General features: G+C 43.9%; 1 protein-coding gene across 7 annotated transcripts in view; it reads left to right on the plus strand.

Moving 5' to 3' along the window:
- ralgapb (Ral GTPase activating protein, beta subunit (non-catalytic)) overlaps nt 1–18967 on the plus strand; it is a 38918-nt gene that overhangs the window by 14603 nt on the left and 5348 nt on the right. For 2 of the 7 annotated variants that reach the window (XM_012952776.3, XM_012952781.3), the window contains 15 exons: nt 550–698; nt 885–1101; nt 4931–5132; nt 5914–6081; nt 6639–6753; nt 7651–7798; nt 8847–8911; nt 8986–9112; nt 11502–11510; nt 13319–13452; nt 15229–15411; nt 15928–16082; nt 16192–16379; nt 16863–16969; nt 17344–17496. In XM_012952776.3, coding sequence (XP_012808230.2) covers nt 550–698; nt 885–1101; nt 4931–5132; nt 5914–6081; nt 6639–6753; nt 7651–7798; nt 8847–8911; nt 8986–9112; nt 11502–11510; nt 13319–13452; nt 15229–15411; nt 15928–16082; nt 16192–16379; nt 16863–16969; nt 17344–17496 — 2120 coding nt within the window. The remainder of the gene's footprint in view (nt 1–549; nt 699–884; nt 1102–4930; nt 5133–5913; nt 6082–6638; nt 6754–7650; nt 7799–8846; nt 8912–8985; nt 9113–11501; nt 11511–13318; nt 13453–15228; nt 15412–15927; nt 16083–16191; nt 16380–16862; nt 16970–17343; nt 17497–18967) is intronic. The other 5 variants (XM_012952778.3, XM_002932859.5, XM_012952780.3 and 2 more) reach the window with 3 other exon arrangements.

Consider the following 18967-nt stretch of genomic DNA (forward strand, 5'->3'; position numbering starts at 1 on the left):
GGGCACAGATAAACTAAGACATGTGGTCAGGGGTCCCTGTCCATAAGGGGCTTACATACTGTTCGGGGAGCCAAGGGTGGCTGCCATTATTTTATGGTATCTCTCTGTTAGGGCAGTTGATATTTCCATAAGGCTATTGGAAAATTGAGAGGCACGTCAGCCCTTTAAATGAGGCAAATGATAGGTTAGTTGACCAGCAGCGTCTTTCTTTCCTTTCCTTATTCCTCTGTGTATGTGTAACATATCTGAGGTGGTGATCTTGCAAATGAAAGTTCTCTAATTTAACACTGAGTCAGTGGGTGTGGGCCTAAATCTCTAATCAAAGCAGCGGGGGTCATTTATAAACACTGGGCAAATTTGCACCTAGGCAGTAACCCATAGCAACCAATCAGTGGTTAGATTTTTCCTTAAACACTGAAAGCCATCATCTGATTGGTTGCCCTAAGTTACAGCCCAGGTGCAGATTTGCCCAGTGTTTATAAATGACCCCCAGTATCTTTTTGCTAGGCAGCAGCAGAAGTCTGGTTAATTTTGGCTATCTTTCCTCAGGCATCTCGCGTCCCAGGGCCGACAGTGCTCCGCCGACCCCAGTGAACAGGCTAAGCATGCCTCAGAACGCCTCCACCAACACTACGCCGCCGCACAGCCGAAGGCACCGCGCAGTCACTGTGAATAAGACCACCGTAAAAACCAGCACGGTCAGTCCTCAGATAGCGCTGCATGTTGCCATAGGCTCAGTATGTGTTGGGCCTACCTTTAGAACTTCATGTTTGTCTCCTACTAGTGCTGAGATACAACTCCCAGCATCTTCCAATGGCTGGGAGTTGTACCCTCTAGCTGAGATCCTTCCGATCACTAACTTGTTGTTCCTATTTGTTTTGCAGTCCGTCACAGCACATGGAGCAAAGGTGCAGCACCAACCGTCTTCCACCTCTCCCCTCTCCAGCCCCAACCAAACGAGCTCCGAGCCCCGACCTCTCCCAGCCCCTATGAGGCCCAAAGTCAATAGCATCCTAAATCTGTTCGGTTCATGGCTGTTTGATGCAGCTTTGGTTCACTGCAGACTGCAGAACGGAGTCAATCGAGACAGCAGCATGACGGGTAAGCGCTTCTAGACATCCCCTCAGTCCCTCCTCCACTAGATCCACCTCTCATTTCCAAACTCCCATATTTCCTACCTGCAAGATATGCTTAAATGGTATTTGGGGTGGGGACCCAGCTGATGAGATTTATTTAAATTAATTCATTAAATTCTGCCCACAGTAATGAAATGGATCATGTTTAATCCCTCTGAACTACATTCATCCATTCATCACCTACACTTAATAATACACTTAATACACCAAAATGGCTGTCTGTGGCACAATGCTGTATACATAGAGACAGCTGAGTAGTGGGGGATACAAAAGAGTAAGCTGATATGGTACAAGGTATGGGATCCATTATTCGGAAAGCCCATTATCTAGAAAGTTCAGAAGTACAGGCCATCTCCCACAGACTCCATTTCAATCAAAAAATTCAAATTTAAAAAAAATGACAGTACCTTGTTGTTAGTTCTATAATTAAAAGGGGTTGAGGGTAGAGAGTGCAGTTCTCAGGCTGTTTGCAATTGGTCGTTATTTTTTATCATTTGCAGTCTTTGAATTATTTATTTCGCTTTTTGTTCAGCAACTCTTCAGTTTGGGATTTCAGCCCCTGTCTAGTTGCTAGGGACTAATTTAACCTAGCAACCAGGCAGTGGTATGAGAGAGAGACTGGAATATGTATAGAGGAGGGCCTAAATAAAAAGAAAAGTAATAAGTAAAACTGTAGCCTCACAGAGGAATAGTTTTTTAGCTGCCAGGGTCAGTGACCCCCCCCCCCCCCCCATTTGAAAGCTGAAAAAAGGCAGAAGTGGAAGGCAAATAATTTAAAACTATGAAATAATACAAAGGAATAAGTAAGCCCCTCTTTCATTAAAGGGAGGGGGGGGGTCACCTATAAGTTAACCTTTAGTATTTACAGAATGGCTATATATAAGCAACTTTTTGATAGTTTTTTTTTTTAATAGTTTTTGTATTATTTACCTCCACCTTGTGCCTCTTGCCAGCTTTTAAATGGGGGGTCACTGACCCTGGCAGCCCAAACAATACTGCTCTGTGAGGTTCCTATTATATTTTTACTGTTACTTTTTACTACTCGCCTTTCTATTCAGACCCTCTCCTATTTAGATTCCAGACTCTTATTGAAATCAATGCCTGGTTGTTAGGGTAATTTGGACCCTAGCAACCAGACAGCTGCTGAAATTCCAAACTGGAGAGCTGCTACATAAAAAGCTAAATAATTCAAAAGCCACAAATAATAAAGAATGAAGACCAAATGCAAACTGTCTCAGAATAGTGCTCTCAACATCATACTAAACGCTAACAACTGCTTTAAGTGCTGGCCACTCACATACTAGTAACATTCATACAGTTTTCAGTACATGTATGGGGGGGCCTGACAATCCCAACATATATGTATATACTATGGACAAAGGAGGGCATAGCATGTCTGGCCTCTTATACTGTAGCCATCCAATAGGCCTTCAGATACTGCGTGGGATTGGCCCGTGTATAATCAACTTTGGACGCTGAGAGAGTTCCCCATGGTTATATAGAGAACAGCAATGGGGGCCATGGCCGGACCCTGCAGGGTAGTGCTTAGCTGTTGGGGCATATAGACAGAGACGGGAAGGCTTCAAATACATTTCATTACTCATTAATGAATATGACACGGTGCTTTGGTCCCCACTTGTTTCCCATGTTACACAATTCTGCTGAGAGCGCCTCTCGCTGCACGTAATGGGAATTGCACCTCAGCAGCGGTACTGCTATTTAGATTCTCCAGAGAGCACCTCTCGCTGCACATAATGGGAATAGCACCTCAGCAATGATACTGCTATTTAGTTTCTCCTGAGAGCGCCTCACACTGCACATAATGGGAATAGCACCTCAGCAGCACTACTGCTATTTAGTTTCTCCTGAGAGCGCCTCTCGCTGCACGTAATGGGAATTGCACCTCAGCAGCGGTACTGCTATTTAGTTTCTCCTGAGAGCGCCTCTCGCTGCACATAATGGGAATAGCACCTCTGCAATGATACTGCTATTTAGTTTCAGTACAGCGGTGGGGATCAGAGGCCCAAAGTGGAGAAAACATGGCGGTCATCACATCACTTGTCATAAGGCAATCCAGAACCATCCATTCTTTAATTATTTATCCATTGTTGTGCACAATATTCTCCAGATTCACACGTTACCCCCCCCACCCAACCCTTTCCCTGCCGAACGCTTTTAACCAACCCCAACCCCCCTTCAGTGACGTTCTCACCGCGTTTAAAAGTAATTTCTTATAACTACTTCTGTCCTTTGATTTCTTTCCATTTTATTTCTGTTGTCTTGCAGCATCTTTTGTCCAAATTCTTCTTTCTTATAAATCTTGTAAGTAGGAACCAATGGCTTCTCCTCAATTGCAGTCATCATCAACGTTCTACGTTTTTTTCTTTTCCCACCTCATCACTGCTCGCACCTATTCCCTTACTCCCCAACAATCCCCTTGTCTTGTTGCTTTTTCTTTTCTTTTGCTTTTTTCCCCTTTATTTTAATTTTGGTTTTCCCACTTACTACACGTAAATGGGAACGGTTGTTGATACTAATGTGTTTGCAACCCTCCCCATTACTCTCATGCCATGATATCCAGGACTGTGCACTAACCATGGTTACCTCCATCTTTATTTGGTTATCATTTTTTCTCTCCATGCTTTTGGTTATAAATGGATGTACTGTATGATATTTGTGCATGTTTTTTTTTACTTTATGAATTGATTTCATGCAGCTCAGGCTCATGGGAAAAAAACAAACGCTTGTTCTTTTCATACCAATCCTCACCCACTACCCCTCTCTATTTTAAACTTTTGCTAAATCTACATGTGGTCTCCAGTATTTGCAATTAAATAGTTAACACATTGCATCTATATATGAAATATATATATATATATTGACAGTGATCCAGTGGTAGTTTTGGAAGCTGCCAGTTATGTATTTTTGTAGATTTCTGCCCATAATATGAAATATAATATGCATTTGGTCACACAGGTCATAAGAGATGTTTCCCTGCTTTATTAACTGGTCTCTATGCTGTACTATGACTTCACATTTAAAGTAACATTGTGTAGAAGCTGAGGGATCTTAAGGGACATTTCCTGCTGAACAGCCCCCTAAGTTTGCTCATAGCCTGTACAGGGGATACCATAAAACTATGGCAGCATAGGGATTCCCCTGTACTAAGCACAATTCAGCAGGAACAGCCCCCTAAGTTTGCTCATAGCCTGTACAGAGAGATACCATAAAACTATGGCACATAGGGATTCCCCTGTACTAAGTATAATCCATCTGGGTTATATTAAGGGGTGCTTAATAGGTTCCTAAAAAGAACTGGGGTTAAACTGGAGTTTCAGAGATGTGTGTAGCTTAAGAGAACTATTATTATTAACATTTATTTATAAAGCGCCAACATATTCCGCAGCGCTGTACAATAAGTGGGTTTCATACATTGGACATACAGAGTAACATATAAAGCAATCAATAACCGATACAAGATTATTGAAGGCGTTTATAGAAAGAGGTGCATTATGGGTTCTCACTGTTTGTTACTGTGATGGCCCAAGTCTGCCATATGGTGGTTCTAGCTGCTGCACAGCATAGAGTTCCCTTAAAGCTACATAAACACAACTTTATATACAGATAATAGAACATAAATGTAATAGAATCGTTACCTAGAAATGGCGGCCGCATTGTTATGCCTACCTAAACCGCCATACCCTCTACCATTAATTACACATTTGTTTCCCATGATCCTAAGTGCATTTCTCAGTTGTGCGGGGACGGGTGTTTACGCTCCTCTATTTCCGCAGCAATGACCACCCAGGCCGCCGTGGAGTTTCGGCGCAAAGGCTCCCAAATGTCTACGGACACCATGGTTTCCAGCACCGTGTTCGAAGCGGCAGACTTCCCGGAGAATTACGAGGCAGGAAGGGCCGAGGCCTGCGGGACCCTGTGTAGGATATTCTGTAGCAAGAAAACGGGAGAGGAAATCCTGCCTGCCTATCTGTCCAGGTATAGCTACGCTCTGCATTCATCACACCCCTATTCCACCAAATCCACCAATGGCGAAATATGGAATTTTGCTGTGTATCCATGTCTGGCAAAAAATTTCCCTCATTACTACTACTCAAATATAATGGGTTCATGAAGTGCCCCAGCAATTGATTAACAATATGTTTGGGCCCTGCCAGCTGCCATACAAGCCCCTTTTATAAACCTCCACTAACTACATCCATTTTGATATCCATTTCAAGGGGTGGTCCAACTTTCTATAACTTATAGTTACCTGTTCCTGGCAACTTTGCAGTTGGTCTTCATTGTCTTTTTTTTTTTTTATAGTTTTTGCATTATTTGCCTTCCTGTGCTATTTATTTCCAGCTTTCAAATGGGGGTCACTGATCCCTTCAGCCAATAAAACTACTGCTCTGTGAGCTTACAACTTTATTATTGTTACTTTTATTACTTCACTTTCAGTCCCCCTCATTTTCACATTCCAGTCTGGCATTCAACCCACTGGGGTTGAAGCAAGACCCTAGCAACCAGATATCTGCTGAAACTGCAGAGCTGCTGAACAAAACGCTAAATAACTAAAAAACATAAAATAATGAAAACCAGTTGCAGACTGCCTCAGAATATCAATGTCTATGTCATACTAAAGGTTAATTTAAAGGTGAAGATCCACTTCTTATATAAAGAAGTAGATAAGAGTATGAGAGCTTTTTTTGCCTGAATAAAGATCATCTCTGCCTGATACAATTTAATCTAACATTGTGCCAACATACATTCTCTGTAGGTTTTATATGGTCTTAGTCCAAGGTCTTCAGATTGGAGACTTTATCTGCCACCCCGTGCTAGCAAGCATCATCCTGAACTCTCCGCCCCTTTTCTGCTGTGACCTCAAGGGGATCAACGTTGTGGTTCCTTACTTCATCTCTGCACTTGAAACCATTTTGCCAGACAGGTAAGTGATTATATAGGAGAGCTGCCCCTTCCTTTCAGTTCAGAACTGGACTAAGTGACTGATGGCATCTCTGAGGACAAAGCTCTCTCCCTACATTGAGTCTGATGCCCTTTCTAAGATAGAATCTGACACATTCTGTGGAAATCGGTAACTTCCTTATCAAGCATTAAGCTCCGCCCTCTTTAGTATACAGAGCCATCCTTCCCCTCAGTCATAGAGCTGTCTACCGCACATGCCTGATTGATTTCCGCTGGATCGGGTAGCAGCGGACATGCGCAGTACAGATCTGTGACCGGCATCTTAGTCAAAAGAAACTGAAGGCTCAATATACTAAAGGGGGCGGAGCTTTATGCTCAGTAAGGAAGTTTGAGGACTGATTTCTGTAGTATTTCAGCTTCTATCCTAGAAAGGGCATCAGATTCAATGTAGGGAGAAAGGTAGGCCATTTTTGGGGCTGTTGAAAGGCGTACTTATCCTTTGTCTGGCCAGTCCTGTAGGATAAAGGCATTATAGTGTTTCTCTTTATACTAACACCATCCTTTTTCTTTATTTTCCAGGGAACTTTCAAAGTTTAAAAACTATGTGAATCCCATAGAACTCAGAAGATCCTCCATTCACATTTTACTTTCCTTGCTGCCTCTGCCCCACCACTTTGGCACCCTCAGGTCGGAGGTACTGGCACTTACCTTTATATTCACTTTCCTTTGTGCAACCCCCATTTCCTAATGTTTTTTCTTACTTAAAGGGCCACTGGACCTTGTATCCCCTTTGGATCCTTATCATGGCATTACAGTAGAATAGGAGGGCTGTGGGAGGTGATAGGAAAGCTTGTGGCCAGCACAGACAGAAGAGGGAAAACTGGAAACTGAGCTAGTAACACCTTGGTAGAAGCGCAGCAATCATACATTCAATTCAATACTGTCATGGGAAAACATGTTGTTTTCAGCAGAATCCTGCATTGTAATCTGTTTTATAAAACGCAAACGCAAATTTTTTCTTTTTATTTATATATTATTTTGAAATGTCACATGGGGCTAGCCATATTCTTCATTTCCCAGGATGCCACAGCCATGTGACCTGTGCTCTGATCATTTTCAGTCACACTTTACTGCTGCGCTGCAAGTTGGAGTGATATCCCCCCCCCCCTCACCCCCAGCAGCCGATCAGCAGAACAATGGGAAGGGAGCAAGATAGCAACTCCCAGTAGGTATCAGAATAGCACTCAATAGTAAGAAATCCAAGTCCGGCTTGGGACTCCTCCACTGAGATGGCGCCTACACACCAATATTACAGCTAAATATACATTTGTTGGTTCACGAATAAAATGTTAAATGGCAGAGGGAAATATTTGCTATGTAAACAGTGTCATTTAGAAATAAAACGTACCCCATAAATATCATGGCAGAATCCCTTTAAGTTAGTCAATAACAACAATAAAAAGCAATATCTGCACTTTAGTGGCCTAAGTTAGAAAGCATTACCCACATTGAATATGAAGCACTGGCACTGCAGGCTTGTTGGTGGTGTTTTTGCCCTGGGCATTGACTACAACAATCTGTTCCTCCCGAGGTCCTACTGGAAGGAAAGTTTAGCAACGATGACAGCTTGGGCAGCGACAAACCGGTCACCTTTCTTTCCTTAAAGCTGCGACTCGTCAATATACTGATAGGAGCGCTGCAAACTGAAACGGATCCCAACAACACACAAATGATTCTAGGTCTGCACTGCTTCATGTTCCTATATGTTTCTTTAAATTAAGATGCTATTTTAAAACCATTTGCATTTGGTCTTCATTTTTTGTGGTTTTTGAATTATTTATCTTTATATTTGGCAGCTCTCTAGTTTGAAATTTTAGCAGCTATCTGGTTGCTAGGGTCCAATTCAACCTAGCAGCTAGGCAGTGGTGTAAAAGAGAAACAGGGATATTAATTGGAAAGGGCCTAAATAGAACTGTAACAGTAACAATAAATTTGTAGCTTCACAGAGGAAAGTGTCAGAAGAAAAGAAATAATTCAAAAACTATAAAAAAAAAAAAAAATGGAAGGTCAATTGAAAAATTGCAAAGAATAGGCTATTCTATAATATACTAAAAGCTAACCAGAAGACTCATCACTCCTTTAAGGTATATGAGAGGTGTAAAGCTGGGGTGGTGTTACTATGTAAGGGTACTGGTGCTGTGCTTTATATGGTTATTCAGCTATGTAACCTGCTCATCGCTGGGTTTTTACTCTCACTTTCCCCTTTTACCCATATGCACTAGATTTCTTTTGCAAAAGATTTTAGTGTTTGGGGTGAAATAGCTACTCCCATCAGGGTGTCATAAGTAACCAGTGCCCCATAGTGCTTCCATCATCTAAATATACTGCAGTGATCCCCAACCAGTGGCTCAGGGCAACATGTTGCTCCCCAACCCCTTGGATGTTGCTCTCAGTGCCCCCAAACCAGAGAGTTATTTTTGAATTCATGACTTGGGGGCAAGTTTTGGTTGAATAAAAACAAGATTTCCTACCAAATAAAGCCCCTGTAAGCTGATAGTGTGCATAGAGGCTCCCTAATAGCCAATCACAGCCCTTATTTGGCTCCTCCATGAACTTTTTGTGTTGCACCCCAAGTCTTTTTACACTTGACTGTGGCTCACGAGTGAAAAAGGTTGGGGACCTCTGCTATATACTGTACCTCTGTAATGGCTTCAAGCGAATCAGAAATGGATCTGAGACGGGTGAGAATAGGAGCAAACTCTATACTTGTCCGATGTTGTTTTCCAGGTGCCATGTTAAACATTGTCCAAGATTCAGCATTTCTGGAGGCAACTGGCAACCAGGTAGAAATGGTAAGGATGAAAAATAGTTTTCCACCGACATTTGGTAGGTTCTGTCTATTTTCTGAATGGATCTCCCTCCATAGATTGAAAATAACCTAATGAAAAGCCACAGTCGGACGAACAGCGGTATCAGCACAGCGAGTGGCAACAGCACAGAGCCGACCACTCCGGACAGCGAGAGACCGGCGCAGGCCTTGCTGAGAGACTACGGTAAGAAAAACAATCGCCTGCCCTGGAAAGTTAACTAGAAGAAATGCTGGCAAATACACTGGCACTGTGGGGGGGTGGCGGGGAGTTGTCTCCAAACAGCTGCCAGTGGGTTTAAAAAGTGGCGGCTACACTTCTGGTGTAGCAGCTACTCTGCTAATTTGGGATGTTAGGTCTCATTTCCCCATATGTAATAAAAAAGCACTAAGTTTGCCCAGGAGCAGTAACCCATGGCAATCAATAAGCCGTTTACTTCTAAACAGGTAACCAGAAGTTTCTACATGCTGGTTGTTTGGTATGGGTTAGTGATCCTGGGCAAACTTAGTGCCTTTTATTACACTGAGTCCTGTTGGTGCAGTTTGGGGTATACCATGATGCTAGCTGCAGGTGGTAGACTACAGCCCTTTTATTTTGTACAGGGATTGGAACATCCCTGAAACCCTGCCTCTCACAGCACAGATGTATGATACTGCTACATGCAGCCCCCCCCCCCAAGGGTTCTGACTCTAAAGACACTAAGTAAAGAATCAAGCCAAACTGCTGGTGGAGCATAATTCCATACCTGACTGGCTGTTGTAGACTTAAATGATAAGTAAACCTTTAAAATAAATGAATGTAGAACTGATGAGAGTGCTATTCTGAGCACTAAGATTCCAAGATATAAAGGGAAATATGTATTGTGCATATGAATTAATTCTGTTACAATGGCACCACCTGCTGGTCAGTTTCTGACTGTGATCCAATCAAGGAACTTGTCAGGAGAAAGAAAGAAGACTGTTCTGATGTTGCGCTGGTTAGGAAAACTTCCAGAACCATAAGAACATCAGACCAGCCCTCTTTCTTCTGACAAGGTCCCTGATTGGATCACAATCAGAAACTGACCAGCAGGTGGAGCTGTTGTAACAGAATTAATTCATATTAACAGTGCATATTAGAGCTGGGCGGTATGACCAAAAATTTATATCACGGTATTTTTCAAAATTATATCGGTATCACGGTATTTGACGGTATATAAATAACCCCAGCCCCCCCAACACCAGCCACAACCCCCCCCAACCCCAGCCACAACCCCCCCCAACCCCAGCCACAACCCCCACAACCCCCCAGCAGAACTTACCCAACTTGTGGTTCCTCCAGCTCCAGCGATGCGTCCTAGCGACGTCGCGTGCGCGCTGACGTCACATGCGCGCCGACGTCACGTACGCACGGGCGCAACCCGGAAGTAATAGGAGAAAAACAGCAGGAGGCGCGCATACCGGTATAGCGGTATGTTTAAAACTCATACCGTTTTTTTTTTTTAAAAACCGGTATACCGGTTAAACCGGTATACCGCCCAGCACTAGTGCATATATCCATGAATATCTTGAAACCTTAAAACAAATAATGAATGTAAATTGCAAAAGGGCTTAGAATAGCACTCTCATCAATTTTACTTTCATTTATCTTTAAGGTTTACTTATCCTTTAAGTCCTCATTTTGATCATTTAGCTCCCCATGATTATTCCAGTCTGGGTATAGCAAAGTCACCCAACACAGGACAGATTATACAGCAGTAGGTATTAGAGGTCAGTTGATTTCTTTTAGCTGTAATTACCCATGAATCATTGCTGCTCCCCGTCCTACTGCTGTTCCCTTGTGTTGCGTTATCTCAGCATGTTGTGTTGTCATGTGGAATAATACCAGGGCTGTGTGTGCTTTTGTTCCCTGTCTTCCTTGTCATTAAATAAGTAAAGTAAAATAGCCACAAAAACTACAGGAATAAAGACATGTTGTATTGGTGTTACTGTTCCTTTAAGCCCCCCCCCCCCGAGATCTCCAGTCTCAACACTAAAGCCCTGCTTTTAACCTTGTTCCCCCAGATATTTCTAGACTATATGCCTTAATCTGGGGGGGCCAAGGTTAAGAACAGAACCAGCCAGTGTTAATACACAGACCTCAAGCTGTAGCCTCACTATTAATCTGCTATGTAGTTTCTAGGGCTACTGACCCTAGCAACCAGGTCATAATTTAACTTAAGGTGGCCATACCCGTGTATGGGCACCCCGCGATGGGCCTACTCGACCGATATCTGGCCTAAAATTGGCCATATCTCAATTGAGCAGGTTTGATCGGGGAGCGCCAAGTGATGTAATTAGCCGATATTACCCACCTTTAGGTGGGCATATCTGAAGGTTTGGTGACTTTGCCAAACAAGCGAATCTTACCGCATATGGCCACCTTTACATGTAATAGAGACAATGGAAAAAATTCCACAACTAAAGGTAAGATATTAGGGTTATTAAGCAGTGTTATTGTATAGCTGAGAATGGAACTATTGGGTGGGATGGGGGTGCATTGGATAATGATTACTCAAGCAATAACCTCCTTTTCTCTGGTGTTGTCTCTCCCATAGGATACCCAGGTATCAGTCCAACCACCTCCCACTGTAATCAGTTTCATTTTCTCTCCATTACACCCAATCCACTCCAAATTTCTCCCGGGAAAATCAAACTACTAACAATCACGAGGATCTTCTGTTTTAATGTGTTTTTTTTACTACGCAATTTAACCTTTCTGTCCCATATTCCAAGTGATACTGCATGGGTCTCCATTCAAATTGCTTATTGTAAAATGGTGTTGTTAATTCACAGCAGATATTCCATTGAAGTGACTGTACATTAGATCTTTGCCTTTCCTTCCCCTCAATCCCATTATATCAGTGTGTATTTTGCAGAGGTCAAATGATCTGATTGTTCTACCTCTGCAGCGCAATACGCCAGATTGTGCTCTGGCTGTGCCACAGTGATGTTGCCAGACCCTCCATTCACTGGCCCCATCTGATTGCTACTATTAATGGTTCCTACTGAAATGAACACTATTTTTGTTAGTCTTTTTAGGAGATTTGGTCCTGATAAAGGAGAACCTAAAACCCTGGGGGGTAGGGTGGCAGTTTGTTATGCAACACTCATTTACAAAAATCTCTACCATTTTTTTTGTCCTGGGCTGGATCATCAGCCCCATGCAGAGCCAGGCTGAGATGTACTGGCACCCAAGGCAAGTACCTCGTGACCCCACTCCCGCTAGTTACCCCCCTAGTTGCCCCCAGCCACTCGCTTCAACAGCCCCCCTTCCACTTATTATATCAACCCCTCTTGCCACCCTATTGCCCTGCGCACTACTCCTGCTCTTCCTTTTAAAAGTATTAGTGATGCACTCATTGGGCCAAAACCCAAAAGTCAGGCAGGTAAGGGCCAAACTATTGCTCCCCTAGGCAGGTCGTGGCTGGGTGTTGGGCTGTATTTTCCCACCCCGACAGCCCCTCCTGGCATTTGCCTGAACCCACCACAGATTGCCAGTCCAGGTCTGACCCACATTATCACTAAAAGCCATGACTGGAAGAGTCGACCATATTATGCAGTATTTTTTTGGGAGGCGGGAGTTGTGTCCCCCCCCACCAGGTTGACCTCTAGACAAACTGCCTCCTCTACTCACCCCTAGCTCTGTCCGTGGCTGCATGTACTTTACCCCAGAACGCCTGAGGGAAAAAAGTAGCATATTCGGTCACTGGGTGCTGCATAACAAATTGGTTTCCCTCATTGTTTTAGGCTCAAATCACGGCACTACGGATGCTTGAAATCTGTCCATAGAACAGAAAGCAGTGGATTGGGCAGGATTTCAGACAGGCCCAGCTTTTGGATTCCAAGCATCCCTACCAGTGCTAAATCTACCTGAGCAACTAAAAATTATTTGTGAATTTAAAAAATATATTCCTACAACCGTGCCAGCAGACGGCTGTAGCTGAATAGCAGCGCTGCATGTGGATGTGGTCTCTATCCCCCCCCCCCCCAGCCTTTATATAGCGGAACCCTCATTGCTTTCTGGTGCTACCAACCCCCCCACGTTATTATCCGTTGGCCGCACACCAGCAAATGCATGCACTCCATTATTCTATGGAAGCATTGCCCGCACCCTGTAAATCTGCTGTGAATTTACCTGTCTGGTTAACCCTTTCCGTAAGCCGATCAGATTAACCCCACCCACAATCCTGTATCACGTAATGGCTGTTTTGGGGAGAGGGAAAGAATAATGAGCATGGTGTGTATGTGTCTCTCTGTGCTCACTATGGCTGTTTCTGGATCGTCTGCTTCCCGTTACTAATTCCTCCTTGTTTCTCCCTTCTACTTCCGCCCCACTCCCTTGCTTTGCTCTGGTTTTGCGGTTACATCCTAGCTCTTAATACAGATACAGCGGCCGGCCTGCTCATGCGCAGCATCCACTTGGTCACCCAGAGACTCAACTCGCAGTGGAGGCCGGACATGAGCATCTCGCTGGCTGCCTTGGAACTGCTGTCCGGACTGGCCAAGGTCAGTAACTGCTGTAAATGGCATTACGTGACTTGAGAAATGCAATGTAGTGGTCTCAAGGAATAGGCAGGGACAAGTAGGTTTGCTCATAGCCTGTACAGAGAGATACCATAAAACTATGGCAGCATAGGGATTCCCCTGTACTAAGCACAATTCAGCAGGAACAGCCCCTAAGTTTGCCCATAGCCTGTACAGAGAGATACCATAAAACTATGGCAGCATAGGGATTCCCCTGTACTAAGCACAATTCAGCAGGAACAGCCCCTAAGTTTGCCCATAGCCTGTACAGAGAGATACCATAAAACTATGGCAGCATAAGGATTCCCCTGTACTAAGCACAATTCAGCAGGAACAGCCCCCTAAGTTTGCTCATAGCCTGTACAGAGAGATACCATAAAACTATGGCAGCATAAGGATTCCCCTGTACTAAGCACAATTCAGTAGGAACAGCCCCCTAAGTTTGCTCATAGTCGGTACAGAGAGATACCATAAAACTATGGCACATAGGGATTCCCCTGTACTAAGCACAATTCAGCAGGAACAGCCCCCTAAGTTTGCGCATCGCCTTTTAAGTGATGTACTATAAACTATGCCAGCAACTAATGGCAAGCTGGGGAAAACATTGAAATCAGACCTATTTCTGACATCCATGTTATGCTCTGTAGAGCAGCAGTGAGTAATTTGTTAAGGGATCAGAGACACCAGGAATGAAAGTCCCTTAAGTGCTTCTAAAAAAAATTCTGCTCCATTTCTAGAAAGCCTGATATTGTTACTCAGTGTTTCCTGTAGTTCCTTTGTGCCTGGTTTTATGGGGGAGTCAGGCATATGTATTATTTAAGGCTCCTTTAAACACCACAGGCTCAGTCACACCTTTTTTCAGACAGTAAGTAAAACATGGTCTAACACAGAGAGAGAGCTGAAAGCAAAATACACTTCTTCATGTGACTTCATTTGGTCGCACCAGGGACGTGACGTAGAAAACAGTTATAGCATGGCATTTGCCATTTGGGTGGGGGACATGTGCCCAACTTATATACATGGGAGGAAAATATAGGGTTTACAAGTTGGGCACATCTCCCCCACCCAAATGGCATCATGTGTACTGCCTATATCCCATCTGTTTGCCAGCGCCATCACATTTTCCTAAAACAAATAGCAGCTTTTACCCAGCAGCCATTTTCCCTCTCATCATCAGTTAAATCTGCAGACAGCATAGGTGCACAAAGACCCTTATTCAGTGTATATGTAATCAAGAATGCAGGCTTACACTGGCAGAACTTCCTTTGATAAAAAGTTCTGCTTTGACTGAGCACTGTAATGGTTAAGCTGAGCTCAGGAGAGGAGGTTAGGAGAAAAAAAATAGGAGCAGACAGCTATAGCAGAGTTTCTATGGGAACCAGAAATGCCATTTCTTGATTGGCTGCTAGACTGGGGTGTGTGTTTAATAATCTGAGCTGAGAAGAACTGAGCATGCCCAGAAGTCAGCAGCCAACAAGTCAATTCCTGAGGGAGGGAATTGAGTGGGTTAGAGGCAGAGACAGAAATCTAAGTGATTAAGGGGATGCTGCAGCCTTACTATTAACCTTTTAACAACCGTCATGGCAGGTATTTAAAGATTTCAAAGATGTTCACTGCTTACATTTTTATGTGGGGGGTTTATATGTCCTATAATAAGCAGATTTCTTGCCCTGCTCAAGGCACCTACAGCTGCCTTTCTATAGGCCAGCCTGCGCGTGACATTCCCAGTAAATATGCCAGGATTTATTCCTCCCATAGGTAAAGGTGGGTATAGACTCTTCAGACAGGAAGAGGGCAGTGAGTTCTGTGTGCACCTACATCGTATACCAGTGCTCCCGCCCGGCTCCGCATCACTCCCGGGATCTGCACTCCATGATTGTAGCTGCCTTCCAGTGCCTGTGTGTGTGGCTTACAGAGCATCCAGACATGTTAAATGAAAAGGTGACTAACAATGGCTTGTACTTATCTTTGTGTGGGATTTAGTGCATGTTTGCTGTTATCATGTATATTCGTTATTTGCTGCAAAAACCGTAGAAAACAGTTCCTGATACCTAAATAATATGCCTGTTCATGTAATCCTATTTGTGCTTTTGTATAGGTTACAGGCAGTGTGTATTCATATAGCCTCACTGTTGCTTCATATAACACTGCCTATCATTCCTTCTGTTACTCTATATAATGCTTTAAATAACCCTCCTCCCTATAACTCCTCCTATTGCTCCATATACCCCTCCCTATAACTCCTCCTCTTGCTCCATATACCCCTCCCTATAACTCCTCCTCTTGCTCCATATACCCCTCCCTATATTGCTTCTTACAAAAGCCATATCATACAGCTCTTGCTGTTGCTCCAAGTCTCCCCCCCCCCCATTGCTCCACCTACAGTTGCTCCCTTCCCCATAGTAACTCATATAACTGTATATCTGACGTGTGACATTTGGTTATTCTGTTTGACAGGATTGTCTAAAAGAGGTTCTAGAGATTGTAGAACTGGGCATATCCGGTAGCAAGTCAAAAAATCCTGAAATGCAAGAGGTGCGTTACAAGGGGGATAAGGAGCCCAACCCAGCCTCTATGCGGGTGAAGGACGCTGCAGAAGCAACACTTACATGGTGAGAATGGAGGCATTTAGCGCTGCTGGTTGCACACTGATACAACAGATTGCTAAGGAACTCAATGTGCTCATTTATTCCTCTGTCTTTTTCTCTCCTTGTGTCTCAGTATCATGCAGCTGCTTGGGGCTTTCCCTCCGCCCAGCGGCCCGGCCTCGCCCTGCAGCTTGGTAAATGAGATGACGCTCATCACATACTCTAGGCTGCCCACGGTCAGCAAATACAGCTTCCGATACTTTGTGCTGGACAACAGTGTTATACTGGCCATGCTGGAGCAGCCCCTGGGCAACGAGCAAAGTAAGGACATAATGCGCCTTATTATTTACTACTATTATGTGCCTGGATTAACAACCAGTGTTACCTGGCTGCATAGTATTCTGTTTCCTTCCTGGGTTGGGCATGATATATGGTATTTGTAAGTCACTATGGTCTTGGCTTACCTCTCTTACAGCTCATCATATAGTGCAACACACTGGGGCATTTTTATTATAGTGTGTAAGCCACCATCACCGGTGATGTTGCCCATAGCAACCAATCCGCAATTAGATTTGAATGGTCACCTAGAAGTTAGAAAATAAAAGCAAAGATTCAAATGGTTGCTACAGGCAACATCATCGTTGATAAAAAATATGTCCCTAAAGGTAGTGTCAGATGTATGGCATAGACAGGTTGCATTCTGGTCATTTCCCATAAATCAGTGGGTAATGCTGCAGGTATGGCACACACCTTTTCATTTGACTTCTAGACAGCCAATGTTATATGGGTTTTTCCTCTCGGCAGGTAACCCCAGTCCATCAATCACAGTTCTGATCCGAGGGATGTCTGGCCGCCATGCATGGTCTATGCAGCTGTGTCACCTTCCAAGAGCTGCAAGAGCCAATCAGAGGGTACGTGCTGGAACTTTTTGCTGTCTAGACCCATAGCACATTCCATTGAATATCGCACACATGGGACAACGACCCAATCCAGGAATCTGTTTTTGGTTGTGTTTATATGGCATAACAATGATTACCAGGGCCCCCACACAGACAAAAATCTGGCCTGCCCACCGGTGTCCCCCTTTCCCCAGGCGATCATGCTGAGTAGATAAGAGAGCAGCTGGGGAGAGGGAACTTCTTTGACCTAAAGATGAAGCAGACACCAAGGTCTAGGCCCCCTTGCGACTAAGGGGTTTGCTTCCTCTGTAGTTACACCACTGGTTGGTAGCTCCTAGTATTTAAAGGATACGTCTGTAATTGAGTTTATATTCTTTATCCACCAGATGTTTATCCCCGAGCCGAGGCCGGAGCCTAATAACTACGTAGGCATCAAATACAACGTAAAGCATCGTCCTTTCCCAGAGGAGGTGGATAAGATTCCCTTTGTTAAGGCCGATCTGAGCATCCCTGATTTACACGAGATTGTCAATGAAGAGGTAAGGGAAGCATTTTTTTTTATTATCAGACTAATATTAATGCTGACTTACATAGATCAGTGGGGAACAGAAGGAGAAACGAGATATCCAGGTGGAAAGGTTCCATTATCAGAAAATAGGAACATGTCTGTGACTTCTTGGCCACCTGGGTACTGTGGCTCTTATTCTCCCCCTCTCATGGAGCAATATATAAGCCACATAGCAGGAGAAGGTAGCCCAGTAGTTAAGCTGCCTCACTCAACTTTCCATGATTGGTCAGTGCTACTCTGGTGATGAAAGTTTAGCCCACCAGCTCTTATTGTAGTCTAGCTTTCCCCTTAGGTCATGTCTGGTACTTGAAATACACAGAGGCCCAAACAACCCCCACCAGCCCACTAAATAGTGACTGTCTTTGGCATCTTACAGCAGCCCCTCTGGCATTTGCCTGAACCCACAGATTGCCAGTCTGGGCCTGGGTCCTGGCATTCCAAGTACCCAGAGGCCCAAACAGCCCCCCAGCCCAATAAATAGTGACTGCCTATGGCATCTTACAGCAACCCCTCTGGCATTTGCCTGAACCCACAGATTGCCAGTCCGGGCTTGTTTCCAAAAGAATATAAACCTGTGGTCCAACCTTTGGTCATGACCACCTAAAGCCTCACCCTAACTGACCCTCAAACTGGGCTTTCCAGTGTATCTAGCAAATAGTCAGTTTTCTCAAAACGTAACGTAACCTAACTTGCTGTCAAACTCCCCCCCCCTTCAGACCCTTCAGTTTGGAACCACAGATATAAGCTATTTCCTTAAAGCGGACCTGTCACCCTAAGAAATAAGTCCAAATTATTTTCTATATTGTTAGTTGAGCAAAATAAACTTTACTTACTCTATATAAATAATATAAATCTTGTTTCCTTCCATCTCGGAATTACTCAGTCAAAGCAAGCAGGCAGCTACCATTTTGTGGGCACTGTTATTAAGACAAGCTTTGTATCATGCCAAAATCTTATTTATGTGCCACAATGGGGGACCAGATGCCCATGCCCATGCACTGGCTACACAATTAGATGAGGAGGAGGGAGGGGAAAAGTGAGATGTGCAGTGACATCTAGGAAGTGCTGAATGGAAAGCTAAAGTTATTGTCTGCCCCGCCTCTATGCCTAAGGCATAGAGGCGGGGCAAGCAATATATGAGTGACAGCTGTGATTTTTAAATGCTTTTATAATGGGTTTGGATGTGTTAATATAAAAATGAATTTGGGTTTCATGTTTAATTTGAACAGGACTTTTATTATACAGATTTTCATGTCTGGGTGACAGGTCCACTTTAAAGCCAAAGTACTTTGGAATTGTTTCCACTCTGTGCTGGATTGCGTGAGCATTTTCTTTCCTCGTGTACAGGATTTGAATTGAAGTTAGAACATGTGCTTCCATACTTGGCGTAACCGTTGCATTGCACTGTAACCCCCCCCCCCCCCACCCTAAATAAGAGACAG

Source organism: Xenopus tropicalis, chromosome 10, assembly GCF_000004195.4.
Source record: "Xenopus tropicalis strain Nigerian chromosome 10, UCB_Xtro_10.0, whole genome shotgun sequence".
Classification (NCBI taxonomy): domain Eukaryota; kingdom Metazoa; phylum Chordata; class Amphibia; order Anura; family Pipidae; genus Xenopus; species Xenopus tropicalis.